Source organism: Cyprinus carpio, chromosome A8, assembly GCF_018340385.1.
Source record: "Cyprinus carpio isolate SPL01 chromosome A8, ASM1834038v1, whole genome shotgun sequence".
Classification (NCBI taxonomy): Eukaryota; Metazoa; Chordata; class Actinopteri; order Cypriniformes; family Cyprinidae; genus Cyprinus; species Cyprinus carpio.
The window spans coordinates 10,025,033-10,038,472 of record NC_056579.1 but is presented as its reverse complement, the minus strand read 5'-3'; the positions used below and the strand labels follow the sequence as shown (position 1 = coordinate 10,038,472).

The 13,440-nt window shown below is 38.6% G+C and overlaps 1 protein-coding gene across 6 annotated transcripts in view; it reads left to right on the top strand.

Moving 5' to 3' along the window:
• rfx2 (regulatory factor X, 2 (influences HLA class II expression)) overlaps nucleotides 1–13,440 on the top strand; it is a 38,123-nt gene that overhangs the window by 9,136 nt on the left and 15,547 nt on the right. For 4 of the 6 annotated variants that reach the window (XM_042762048.1, XM_042762050.1, XM_019109097.2 and 1 more), the window contains exons 2-4: nucleotides 10,882–10,994; nucleotides 11,748–11,837; nucleotides 12,273–12,352. In XM_042762048.1, coding sequence (XP_042617982.1) covers nucleotides 10,890–10,994; nucleotides 11,748–11,837; nucleotides 12,273–12,352 — 275 coding nt within the window. In that variant the 5' untranslated portion in view covers nucleotides 10,882–10,889. The remainder of the gene's footprint in view (nucleotides 1–10,881; nucleotides 10,995–11,747; nucleotides 11,838–12,272; nucleotides 12,353–13,440) is intronic. The other 2 variants (XM_042762052.1, XM_042762051.1) reach the window with 1 other exon arrangement.

Here is a 13,440-nt window from a genome sequence, read left to right as displayed (position 1 = left end):
CCAACAGCCCTAAATTAATTTTATTCACATGCAAGTTGAAGTCTGACATTTGCCTTTTGAATGAAAGAATATAATTGGCCCTGATCATTGGCTGGTTCTAAGTGATCCGCCATTGACCAATATTGCGAATAATTATTGGCTGATACATTGGCGCATATGCAGATATATATATATATATATATATATATATATATATATATATATATATATATATATATATATATATATATATATATATATATAAAAATGTATAAAATGTTCCTTTTTATTTAATAGAAAAAGTTATTGTCCGATATTTGGCATTTTTTTTAAAAAATTATCAGCACTGGCTGACAAGTGTTAGAAATGGGACTTTTATTTTGACAGCACTGAGAACCCAGTGTACGAGTGTAGATGGACAAGAGGCCCTGTCTTTAACAGTTTTGTCTAACAAAAAAGGCAAATTCTATAATACTTTTTAATATACTGTCGACATTAAGAAAATATACATTTAAACCATTTAAACAAGTCTTTGAATGTCTATTAGACATTTAATTCCACAAAACCTCACACAACTCAAACTATGCAGTTATGTATTGTTGTTTGCTGTCTTTTAAATCATGTTATGTCATATAAATTGGCATTATACTGGCCATCAGCCACCCAGCATTCAAAGATATCAGCATTTGCCATCCAAAAATCCACTAATCTCAATATCATAAAGACAGTCTCTTTTGATTCGGGCCAGTAGGCAATGACCCAGAATACCCTGACCACCTAGCAACATGCAAAAAGTCACTCAGAACACCTTAGCAACCACATAGCAACAATTTGGCAACCACTCACAACAGTGGCGGTGACTTTCACACCACTCAAAATTACATTTGACTAGAATAGTTCACATAGCTCTTAGGACTGTTACATCCAGCCACTCCATTTGATGAACTGATATGTAAAGGCAATCGTAGTTCTCTGATCCCGCTTGTTTTCTTTGGGGGGGAAAAAAGAAAAGGAGATGGGTGACTTGGCTGTAAGATGTCTAGGCAGCAGGCTGAGACTTGTCTGAGACTGAAATGTGTTGCTCATAAGAGCCTCTCCCTCAGCATTCAACCCCCCGTTCGTCTCTAACTGCTCCTCGGCGGAGCGTTCTTTACATTCCACCTGCTTTGTATCGTAGCTCCACAACTGCTAATTAAATTTCCTTCCACAAACAGCACACTGGGCTGTGACATTTGCATCACAATGGCCTCCTCTCTCGCCTTCTCTTATAGTCTGGAGACATGGACAGTCCCTCTAATGTCCCCTCTTTTTACTGTTGCATATTATATGACTGGTGTTTTCCTGTCCATTTTCCAGTTTACTTATTGTTAGCCCTTGACATTCTTTTTACAGTGTCCATAATTTAGGAAAACATCTTAAAACTAAATATTTACTTTATTTAAAGTAGAAAAAGTCTTGATTTAGAACATACTCAGTTTCTGTCTTCTGTTTTGTTTAATATTCATCACTGCGAGGTTTGGCACACTTTATAGTGTCAGACTCCATTCATCCTCTCATTCATCCTGAAGTTCACTCTGGTACACGCTCAGAAAAAGAGCATTTATTCAGGACTTTACCTCCACCAAGGCTAACATCTCTGTAGTTACCATGCACTGCTCAAGCCATGCCTGTGTGCAGATATGCACTTCAGCCTACCCATTCATGCCCCTCTATGCACCTGAATAGATGCAGAGGAAGAGCTTGTTGATTCTGTGTTGTGTTGTGACTCCTCCATTGCCCTCTGTGTTATCAGTCTATTGTATGCAGAACTTGTCAAACAGTCCTTCTGCTCACTAGACCAGCCCCCCCCTCCCACCCCTCAGCCCAGGCCAGGGTCTCTTGAAGATGATCGAATATAACTCCAACAGAACCTGGTTTGATCCTTTTTGTTTAATAAAAAATGTACACCCCGTCCAACAAGTCAACAATTATTGTAAATTACAAATAGCACAGCAATTGTTTATAGGACTACAGTAAACACGGTTTTCCATGCAGCAGATTTATTTTTTTCCCCTAATGTTTATTATAACCAGCATTTGACCAGTAGTGATACGACTGAATTATTCAGATGACTCAGTTATGTGATATCTTGACTATCACTTTTTACTTGAATATCACTTTTATCCATAATGCCCATAAACAGAACACACCTATCATGGTTTCGTGACCCAGTGTAGATCAGATATAGATGCTTGTACACACTTGGATATCAATCTTGAAAATGGGTGAATAAAATTGTAGATAAGCAATGGTATGTTGCATATTAGAGATTGACTGATGACCAAAACCTATACTTAAATGACATTATTTATGAGCTTATTATTAGACTACAACGATAAAACATGTTAAAACATCATAATATATATAGAAATTAATGTTAATGAACAAATTAACAATGAAAAAATTTAATGTTTCTGAACATTTGAAACAAAATTTTGCCATTATCTGTTGGACTGATTTTAAGGAATCAATTGCTGGTTTAAAGGGGCAGTCACAATTACCAGTGTATGCAGAAATGTCTTGGGTCATGTGTTCTAGTTGGTCTTGCGAATTCGCATCATGCATTGCTTCGCTAGTGACAATAGATAATGGACCTTTTTTGCCAGTGAAGTTTAACTGAAATGACTCGAATGTGACCACACCTTAGTCATAGTTCACCCCCGGAGCCGTGTGGACTTATTTTATAATGAATGGGTGCAATTTTTTGGACTTCAAATTTTGGGCTACCATCCACTCCCATTATAAAGCATGGATTAGCCTGGACATTATTTAATATAACTCCGATTGTATTCCTCTGAAAGAAGAATCACATATAAACCTAGGATGTCTTGAGGGTGAGTAAATCGGGGTAATTTTCATATTTGGGTAAAGTACCTCTTTAAGTAAAATATAAAATATTGGTCAAAATGCTTATATTGGTTATGTTATGAAAATTTGGCACACACAATCCAGATAAACCATCCATTAGATTAGACGGCCTACATTGGCATGATTTACTGGATTACGTAATGTGATACTTGGGCAAGATGTTTGATGAGCTAGACTTCCTCAGAACTTGTCTTGTGTTGAAATTTGTTAACAGATACAGCAGAGCAAATTTAACGCAGTCTTGTGTAGTGGTTGACCGATATTGGTTTTTTGACAGCCGATGCCGATATCTTGGAAAGCGGGGGGCTGATATAAAGCAGATATAATTTTTATTATTATTTTAATTCATATTTAAGAAATTTGAAATCATTTGACAATGGATTAAAAAATGTATGTGTAAAATAAACATACTTTAGATGACAAGATATTTTTCACAAATAAATATTTAATAAAAATATAATTAGAAAGGAAGTAAACACTGTAATTAACAGGGCACTTAGTATTCTGGGAAGATTGTGTGCATTGGGAATCATATTTTTCAAATAAAGCCAGGGTAACACTCATTTTACATACAGCACACAGAGAAAATTACATGAATATGACAGTGGGCAAAAAGCGCAACATAATTTGAAATCACGAGTTTAAAGTTTAAAGCATTTAATTAACATGGACCGACCGTCACACAGAGAACACGCGATCATGCTGGATAAAAATACACACTTCACAAGATCTCACAGCTGGATTCGACTAAATTTGTGAAATTTAATGTTCATTAGCCATTCAAAGATTTGTTTAAATTATAGAAATGCATATTTGCTTAATGCTGACAGCAAACGAGAAGGTATTATAATGTGTGCCTTTCTATTACTAATAATATAAAAGCAATCGTTATATTTTTGTATACATTAATTCCTTTGTTTAACCATTCTATCTGATTATTAGACAGACTTCTATCCGTATTAGACAGAACTGTTAACAACAACAGTGAACAAGAGGGAGAATGTGAGCTATGTGCGCTCAGGCGCTGCCTTTCTCAGCGCCATCAAAATAAAAGTCTGGGGCGCCATCAAAATAAGAGTCCCGCCTCAAACACATCAGCTAAGCAGAAAAACTTATTGGCCAATGCCGATATTTGAAAAATGCCAAATATCGGCCGATATATCGGTCTTGGCGATATATCGGCCTTGGAGATATATTGGTCGACCACTAGTCTCGTGTGCCTTTAGACAGTGTCTGTTGGTTTGGTGGTAATGTCTGATTATAAATCAGAAAGTTTAAACATGTGGAAGCTTTTCACATACAGCTGTAGAGATCGCCACGGTGGGTCATAAGAACATGAATGGCGTGTGATTAATCCAGTTGTTGTTGAGATAGAATCAAGTCAGTTAGAGTAGGTATGGAGTAAAGGCCATGTTGTTCTTGCAGATTATCAAAAGACTGATTCCTCAGTCTTCGTGACTCTGAAATATGAGCGTTTAGGTGCAGACGTAATGTGGAGGCAATGTGGTACACAATCACTTTAAGGAAGTTTCTGTCTTCCTTCCCTCTTAAATATACTGGCTACTGTTGACCTGATGCCATTTGGCATTTAGCATTGGTAGTTTGGTAATCCTCCTCACTGTCCTCCAAAGAGATTTTTGAAAGAGAAATGGCAGTATGTTGTTTTACTGCATTTAAAATCAATGCATATTAAAGCAGGTTTTCCCCTTTCAGAATCATCCTCAGCTCTGGGTTGGGGGTGGTGCGGAAATCTGGAAAGGGTTACTGGGGGAGGAGGAGGAGGAGGAGGAGGGGGTTGTAGAGTTGTAAGTGTGAACAAACGGTCTCCATGGCAACGCTCGACCGATTCTCCCTGGCTGCAGAGCCCTTTGCTTTTGGTGTGCTGCATGGCGACGGATGGACTAGGGTTGTGACGGCAATTGAAGATTGAGGGTTTGGCGTATGTGGATGATGAAGGAGCATAAAAGCTGCAGGGTTTTTTTTCTTGTTTTTGAGGGGCTCAAATGAAGACCCAGCTGACCACTTGAACTGTCCACTTCCTCAGCCCAACCTTGCCATCTGCAAACCTCAGTCTCAGTGGATCAGTCATTAGATATTGAAATAGATCTGCCTCTCTTAGAGAAATCTCTTATCATGCCTCAGATCTTTAATACACCATACAAGTCACATACATCATGCTTTCTTAATAACACCCAGGTTCAAGCTTCATATTTTTAGTTAGTTTGGATGAATGATCTATATCACAAGTGGTAGGAGCATTTTGTGTGTGTTTTGAAAGCTGCGTATCTGCGGAACATCAACCCAGCTTGTTGAACACAGATGTCCAGTATGTCCTTTAATGGCAACAAGTGTCTCTGCTTTATTGCATGGCTGTTTGAAGCTTCCGGCGAGTCATAAAAGAAATCAGAATGCATTTCCAAGCTGCAAATCTGTCAGGAACGTCTGGATTATTTAGTTGAAAAAGTAATTTGAGGCTTCGTTTACAAAGTGATTGTTGTATTTGGAGTGTGTAAGTGCAAGGATGACTTGTGGCGGCTTTTCATTTCTTCTCTTTTCTTTACTTTTTTTTGTCTTGCTGATGGCTTTAACATTCCCTGTCAGCATGCCATACCAGAGAAAGTTCTTGTAAGTCCTGAAGTACGGCTTTCTGTAGATTTTTCGCTAAAACAGCACGTTTTTCCCCTCCTGCCTCCGCTCCAGAGGGTCAGAGTAATAGCTTATGTATTTATTGTTCTAAGTTTCTGGTTAATGTGAGATAGAAGGATCACTTGGGGGATGGCATTGTTTGGTTTGGGAAGTATTCTGTTGGTTGCATAGCAACAGGCTCCTAGAAACGGGAGTGGACGGTGTTGCCACTAGCAACCGTTGTTGCTCTGCAAACAATGTGGGCCAGTGCAAACAAGAGCCAAGACTGTGGGCTCCTGTTTTTAATTGAACATCTGCATGTGCTTTGCCCTGATCGAGCGTTGTTTAAGTTCAATCTGTCTGTGACAGATGTGTCTAAACCCTCTTCTCAACACTAACCTCAATCACAGGTATTACTTTATGTTTTTCTTGTCATTTAGGCCTGGATTATTGCCAGCATACTTCCAAGAGAGGTTTTCGCTCCACGTCTCTTTGCACTTAGGTTAATGAGAACAGAAGGAAAGGAAAGGCTGCAATGTTGTGGCGGTCTTTAATAGCTCATTTGTGTTCGGCTGAGGTGAGCGTTTGTATCGTGCAGCAGGGAGTCTCTGCTCTACTGTAATAAACCAGAAGCCTACTGAGTATGGGCCTCTCTCTCTCTTCACACCAAAGTGCCGGGGTGCTCCTGCTGTTTTTTGCTTTTGTGCGGCCCATAGCTGCTGGTGGGGAATTAGTGTGGCTTTTAACCTTCTCTCGGAGCTTAGACGAGATTGACGTGCACGACTAACTAGCCCACTTTACACTCTCTCTCAATATTATTGAAAAAAAAGGTCATCTAGATTAGTGGTTCTGGTAGGTTGTGATGCAAAAATGGGCCACAGGTTCTGATTGGGTCGTGGACAACAAAGAAAAACCATTCTAAAATTAAAAAATAAATTAAACTAACCTTATAGCCATGCCTATTTAAAATAGCTAAATAAATATCAACTTTTCAAAGGGAGGAGAAAATGCTTCCCATGTTGTTTATTGACTCAAAGGTCATGCCTCCAACTACTTTGGGAATTTGGTACAAATAAGATGATGATCAAATTCAGCAGATGCCTGCATGGACTGGATTTGTGACAAGTTCTCATCCTTAAACCATGAACAAAGTTGAACATGGTTTATGCAGTTAATGTGCTATAATACATTTAAGTTTGTTGGGTCACCTCTTGATGGCCAATGTAAAATTTGGGTCTTAAAACAAAGCTAGTTGAGAAGTGCTGCTCAGCACCCAGACTGAAGTAGATTTCTCGCTGTACACCTGAAGGCACGCAGTGAGCGATCTCTTCCGTTCTCTGGGAATAATAGCATAGGCAGAATCAGCTCCAAAGATAACTGTGGTGGGGCCAGCCCAGGATGTATTTATAACCAATGCAACACCCCTCAAGCGAATTCCTTTCTTTTAAAAGATCTAAGTACACTCATACTATTTACTCTTGAGAGTATTGATGAAGCTTTTTGACGTTATGACTCGCGTTTAACCTTACCAGTCTGATTCAGGTGAGAGTTAGACAAAGTCTGTCGGATTTCAACCAAATAACTCCTGTTGACTGATACAGCAAGCCCAGTTGGAAAGCATGACTGTAACCATGTACACGCGTCTAACTGGTGTAAACAAACTGGAAGACTTCCAGCCTGGTGATGACTGGGTGATTACACCCACACATAATCTGTGCTTGCTAGTCCACAGATTTCCACAGAACTGGAATCCATGCCATTCATAAAATTCTACCAGACGCCACCCTTTGAGTTTTTGTTGATTTATCATTAACAAGCATAATCAGATAAGCAAAAATATTTGAGAGTTGTCATAGTTTCATAGTAATTTTTTTTTTATCTGTTTAGTAGAATTACACTCGAAAAATTGATTCAAAAAGTGTCTGCCAATTCCATCTGGCCCTACTGATGATTTCAACACTGAATCTTCATGTCTTCAGGCGCAAGATCTCCACAGTCATAGAAAAGTCATGAAAATGAGTAATGCACCAAAGTGATTTTTTTTTATCTTTTCTTTTAGTCAAAAAAAGTGTTATTTGTTGAATTAATAAATTAATAAAATTTATTTAATAATCAACAGACAAATAATAACTGAGTTGTATATAAAAAAATTGGACATACGGCAGTGTTATATCAGTTTTTTAAGATATAGCCTAATGTTTCTACTTGTTTACTTGAAAAATAAACATTTAAGGTTATTATTTAAATTACATAATAAAATTGAATAAATTTGACAGATAAAACTTTGTTTCATATCACAAGTTACAAAGCTCAACAAATACTGTGATTATTGGATGGTAATTTTTATTTAGCTAAAATCTTTTCTAGGAGTATGGTGCTTTAAAACATTTAATTCTCTATAGAATTTAAAAAATCTTACAGAGTCATCATGGTCAACAAGAAAATATAATGGAAATCTTGAAAACTTAAGGTGTGTGAACACATCCAGTGCTGTACAATCCCCTTTTATTTGCAAGTTGCTAGTTTAAAATCATGGATTTTAATGTATTTTTTTTTTATTGAATTTCATAGTATTGACTCTTTGTAGAAAGAAGAACACAAATGTGTGTTAACTGTGTTAAAAAAAGACAGATACACCCAGAGGGCATCTGAGTTCATGCTTTTTACTGAACTGACTCATCTGTTGTATTCGTCACCATCCCTTTATTTTCTGAAAATGGGGATAGTTAGATTTTTCTCCAATTAATTCACCTTTGAATAGAGCTTCACACTTGAGAATTCATTATTTCAATATAACTAATCTTAGAAAACACAATTAGCTTTTATTCTTTATTCTCTATTCCCAGAGGAAAACTTTACGTGCCTGTTAAAAGCATCCATTTTTCTTGCATGCATGTGAAGCGTATTACTTGTCTTTTGCTCTATTTTAAACTTTAACAACAAACTGTCAGTCAAGAGTTCCCTCGAAGCGCATGAGCTCTCAGATCAGCCTTTGCTGCTGTTTGTCAGTCACAATCAATGCAGGCACTCAGTGTAAACGCTGATCTTGGACCTGTTGAGCACTCTGCTGCTGGTAAATGCACCGCCGGACTGGCGAAGAGCTCTCGTTCCCCTTCTCTGAGCCTGTCTGTCTCTCTAGCACTCCGAAAGTTCCTGTGTGTGAGCTTAAAAAAGAATAGCAAAGAAAGGGGAAGGGGTGGTAGAGGTAGGGATAGTTGCCATGGATCCCTCACCATAGCAACCGACAAACGTTTACAAAGCATTGAGGAATTTCCTCATATCAGCTGTATTATTGGAGCCCCTAGAAACGGACTCTCATTCCAAACAGCCGCTGGAGATCATCAGTATCCTGGTGGGGGGGGGGACCAGCCTCTTTGCTATTTTAGTTTTTCCCCCTGCTTTTTCTTTTCATGATTGGGGGGTATTTTTTTATTTTCCACCTCTCCACTTTTTCCAAAGTCCCCCTGCTCTCACCTCCTATTCTGTCTTTTTTTTTTTTTTTTTTTTTTTTTTCTGTGGGAGGCTGCCTGGTCTCCGTTTGTCGCTATTTTCAACTCTTTCCTGTTGTTCTGTGCACCATCAGTAACATTGGAATCTCGACAACAGTGGCAAACTCAAATCTTCATTTGAGCCCAATTCCCTGTCGACCCAACGGAGCTGCGCTGCGGCTGTGATGGGATTGTTAATGTCTCCTTTGTTCTTTTCTCTATATAGAGTAAGCGGCCTGCTGGGGATGCAGGTGACTCAGCCTGACTTGGCTAGGTTGAGCTCATGGTCCTTTCGAAGAAGACAGTGTGAAAAGCCGCTTTGTATCCCACTTTTCCTGGCACATGCGCAGAGTTGTATTTCAGTGGGCCGCTCTTATCCTTTCCAGCAACCTGTTGGCTCTCAGTTTGATTGTGTCGTGTATCTTTAGTACTGGTGGGAATCAGCAGGGATCACAATATTATATTGAGATTGCAATAGACACATTGCTCTTTTTTTATGCTTAGTGTAGACTGTAGTTCAAAACAGTGCTATGCTTTGAACTTTTTACTTGTTTTTATTTATCTGCATTGTTTATTTTGGGCTTCGTGCAATTATATTCTTAGTCTGTTCTGATTTTGATCAAATAAAAATAATTGAGCTAATGCTAACCTCTTCACATATTTTGTCAAAATGTTTTCTCAAAAACACGTTATCATGAGGCAAATTAAAACTAAACTTATTACCAATATTAACATAACTATGGCCACACAGAAACTGAATACAGTTGTCAGTCCTGTATTTGAGTCCTTAATACGGTTATGTTATCACACAGTACGGTTATTTACGGGCGTGACAACCGCATTCTGTAACCGAACTCGCATCTATAAATTTTCAGGACTCACAACCTCCTTCTTAGAAAACTTGCGCTGTGTGAACAGAACAGGACTGGACAACTAGTTGTCTATCACGTGACTCACGTCATACAATGCGAGAGAGACACTCTTCTACACAAACGCGTGTTTACCGTGTGTTATCATGTCTGGTTTCAATAACTTACAGTGACGGAGAAATGATCTATGTCATCTGAAAGTTTATGAACCAGTCTCCACCGTAGCCGCTTCTGTTATTTTTGTGTTCTGCGCGTGACTTAAATGCTCCGCTCTCCACCCAAAATATAAAATCTACTGTCACTTAATGAAGGTTTGACAGATGAACTCACAGCTTTATTGGACTCTTGTCATGTCAGTAAGTGATTAAACTGCAAGTTTTTTGGACGTTGCCTTCTTTGATATTACTTTGGTCACTGTTGCTATGGTTACTGGTAAGGAATACGGTCTTGACTCCCGTTGCACGTTCATACAGACAGTATTCGAGACGCTACTGTAAGTTGCTGTGTGAATGGGACATTTCGAAACTCACACCTGTAAGTAAATGTGGCTGTCAATCCTAAAAACTGACAGTGTGAACGTAGCCTAATAATTAACAAATACATACTAAAACTATGTAAACTAACTGCAAATCTATCATTATAGTCATAAACTTGCATCTTGATAAACCATTTTGCATAAATATGCACCAAGCAAATTCATTGTTTAAAATTTTATTTGGTTATACTTTTAATTTGAAGAAAGAGTTATTTTCATCTGTTAGCATTAGCTTAAGCACAGGCACAATCTACTACTTTTCTGTTACAGAAAGTTATAGGTCAACATTACCAGACTATTCATGCACAAATGCACACTTTGCAAAATGAAACGGGCTTTTGGCATACTTTTTGCTAGGTACAGTGATTTTGACACATTAATTCTAATCTTGCGTTCAGAATGTTCAACTATTTAATATGGATAGTACGCAAAATTTCGTATTTTTCACTTCCTCTCTCTGTGTCTCTTGCACGCTCAGGAGAAACCATGCAGCGGTCAGAGGGCGGCTCAGAGACGGCATCCACTGTGGCACTGAGAACGTCCACTTCAGCCCAGGCGCCGGTGGTTCAGCCCGTTCCCGCCTCCCAACAGGTAAGCAGGCTCGGTATGAACTAACATAACACTGCTGCACAAAAGTAGCATAATAAAAATGAAGGAACCTCCTCCCACATAAACTGTTTAATATGAAAATCTAAGCTGCTTTAGCTCTTCTGTCATTGGTCTGAATTTCTTAAAAGATGCTTTTCAATAAGCACTGGATCCATCTGAAGCGATGAAAGATTTCTCCTCACCCACACCCTTTATCTGTCAAAGCCACTTGCCACTTGCTGCTGAGGGAGATGTTGAGTTTGGATCAACCACACATCCAAAGAAACTGGTCTTTATGTAATTTCGGTTAATATTTTGAGTAGAGCATCACATTTCCCTGGATAGCTGTAGAGGATTTGACGAAAACCAGCACAGAATGAAATATAGACTCCTTGTATGTAACATTCTAGTTTGGATCAAAGACGACACTTTTATAAACGAAACTTTCCAGTGAAATTTCTTTCAATGAAGATATTAAGATCTTTCGCAGTGGTTTTTCTTCGTTTTTGTGTGTAAATGTGTGAATTTGATGCAACAAAGAAATGCCCTGTCACCCATCCACAACAGGTAGTCCCACCCCAAGTTCACACCTTTGGTTGAGACAGATATTGCCACAAAAATAGTTTACTTTCAGTTCTCTTTCCATATTAAACTGGGATAATGTATTCTAACATCGAAAAAATTACGCACCTGACCTTTTAAAGAGAAAAGGGTCTAATTTTTACATTTGTGTGTGTGTGTGTCCCTCACCTGCAGCGTGTGTTAGTTCAGGCCACCGGCTCTTCCCAGAAGGGAGCTCAGGTGCAGCAGTTGCCAGTGCCTAGAGTACAACAGGTCCCTCAGCAGGTACACACACACACACACACACACAGGACAGTCAATCAAGCCCTGCACACTCACTGCACATCCTGAGGACCCACAACACCTCTGTCTTATCTTTTGCCTCTCTACATATCTCTTTTGCACTCTCGTGACTCTCTTTGTCTTTCCATTGCGCTCTCTCTCTCCCAGCATACTATCAGAACCGAGAAACGCAGACATGCTTTACTTTCACGCATGTTACGCTTGGGCTGTTGAGACTAATATGTTAATAAGTAGTTTCCCGGCTCAACGGGGCATCTCTGATTATTGAGGTGAAGCTTTGTGCTCACTGCCCCCTACTGCCTGCAGTCTGCATACAGCTGTTCCTCTCATTTCCCTTGCAGAATCTGCATTAGCACATCTCAGAACTCATGCGGTGGTTATTTAGCTCCAGTCTGATCCGTATGTGTATGTGTTTGGATCCAACAGGTTCAGCATGTGTACCAGTCCCAGGTGCAGTATGTGGAGGGGGCAGAGGCCGTCTACCCCAATGGCACAATGTAAGCACCTATAAATCTGTTAAAACAATCTGTCAAACCTGTTTTCAGTTGTTCACTTTGTGCAGGCAGCTGAGGGTGCCCCACTGATGTCAAAACATTTTTTCTGATGTAAAAAAATTTTTTTGGGAGTCTTTAGTGATTCAGGCCCCCAATTGTACCTATTTTTGTGGAAGATACTTTTTTTTTTCTTCTTTCATTATGGAGTTTAATAATTACTAGCTGTTTGTTGTAATGTCTAATCTGAAGACTGTATCAATACTGAAAACCCTAGCAGCTTTCTGTCTATTTTTGTGAATGTTCATGTCCACTGTGTAGTTAATTAGTTTATGTGAATACGCTTTGGACAGACTTGGGACAGGTTGGGGTGGTTGGTTGTGAGGAAGAGCTTTATGTGCGAGTGTGTAAGTGTTTGGTGCTATCTTGAGGACCCCCTCGAAAATGAGATGTTTTCATCTCAAGGGGTTATCCTCCAATAAAATGAAATGAAATGAAATTAGCTAATTAAATATTAATTAGGGATGCACCGATATGAAAATTTTGGCCGATACCGATAACCGATAATTCTTAAATATGAAAGCCGATAATCGATATGTTGGCCTGAGGATAAGACGATGGAGTGTGTTGAAAGAGGACAATCATGTAAGGACTATAGCCAGAGATATTGTCAAAATCATTAAATATTGTCATTATATTTAATGAGTATTTGGCATTTCCAATTAATGTAGGCCTGTTATTTTCTGGCTATTATTATTAGGTTACTTTTATTATTAAATTAATATTACAATTAGTTTGCTTCACAACAATTTCATTGCGCATCACCTCATAACTGACACGCTGTGACTCGCCGCCTGTGAGGAAAATAAAAAATTAGGCTATTAGCTTAGGCTACTCCTCACTCAAAATGTTTTAAAAATGTATTTTAAAACAGGTATATTATAGCCTACAATGAATTATAGGCCTATAGCCTAAATAAAATTGTGTCGTGGACACGCTCTTGGCTCTTCCTGTAACAACGGGCTGAAACACGGCAAATAAACCCAAATAATTCACAACTTTTTTTATTTCAGTAATATTTTCTTTATAATATT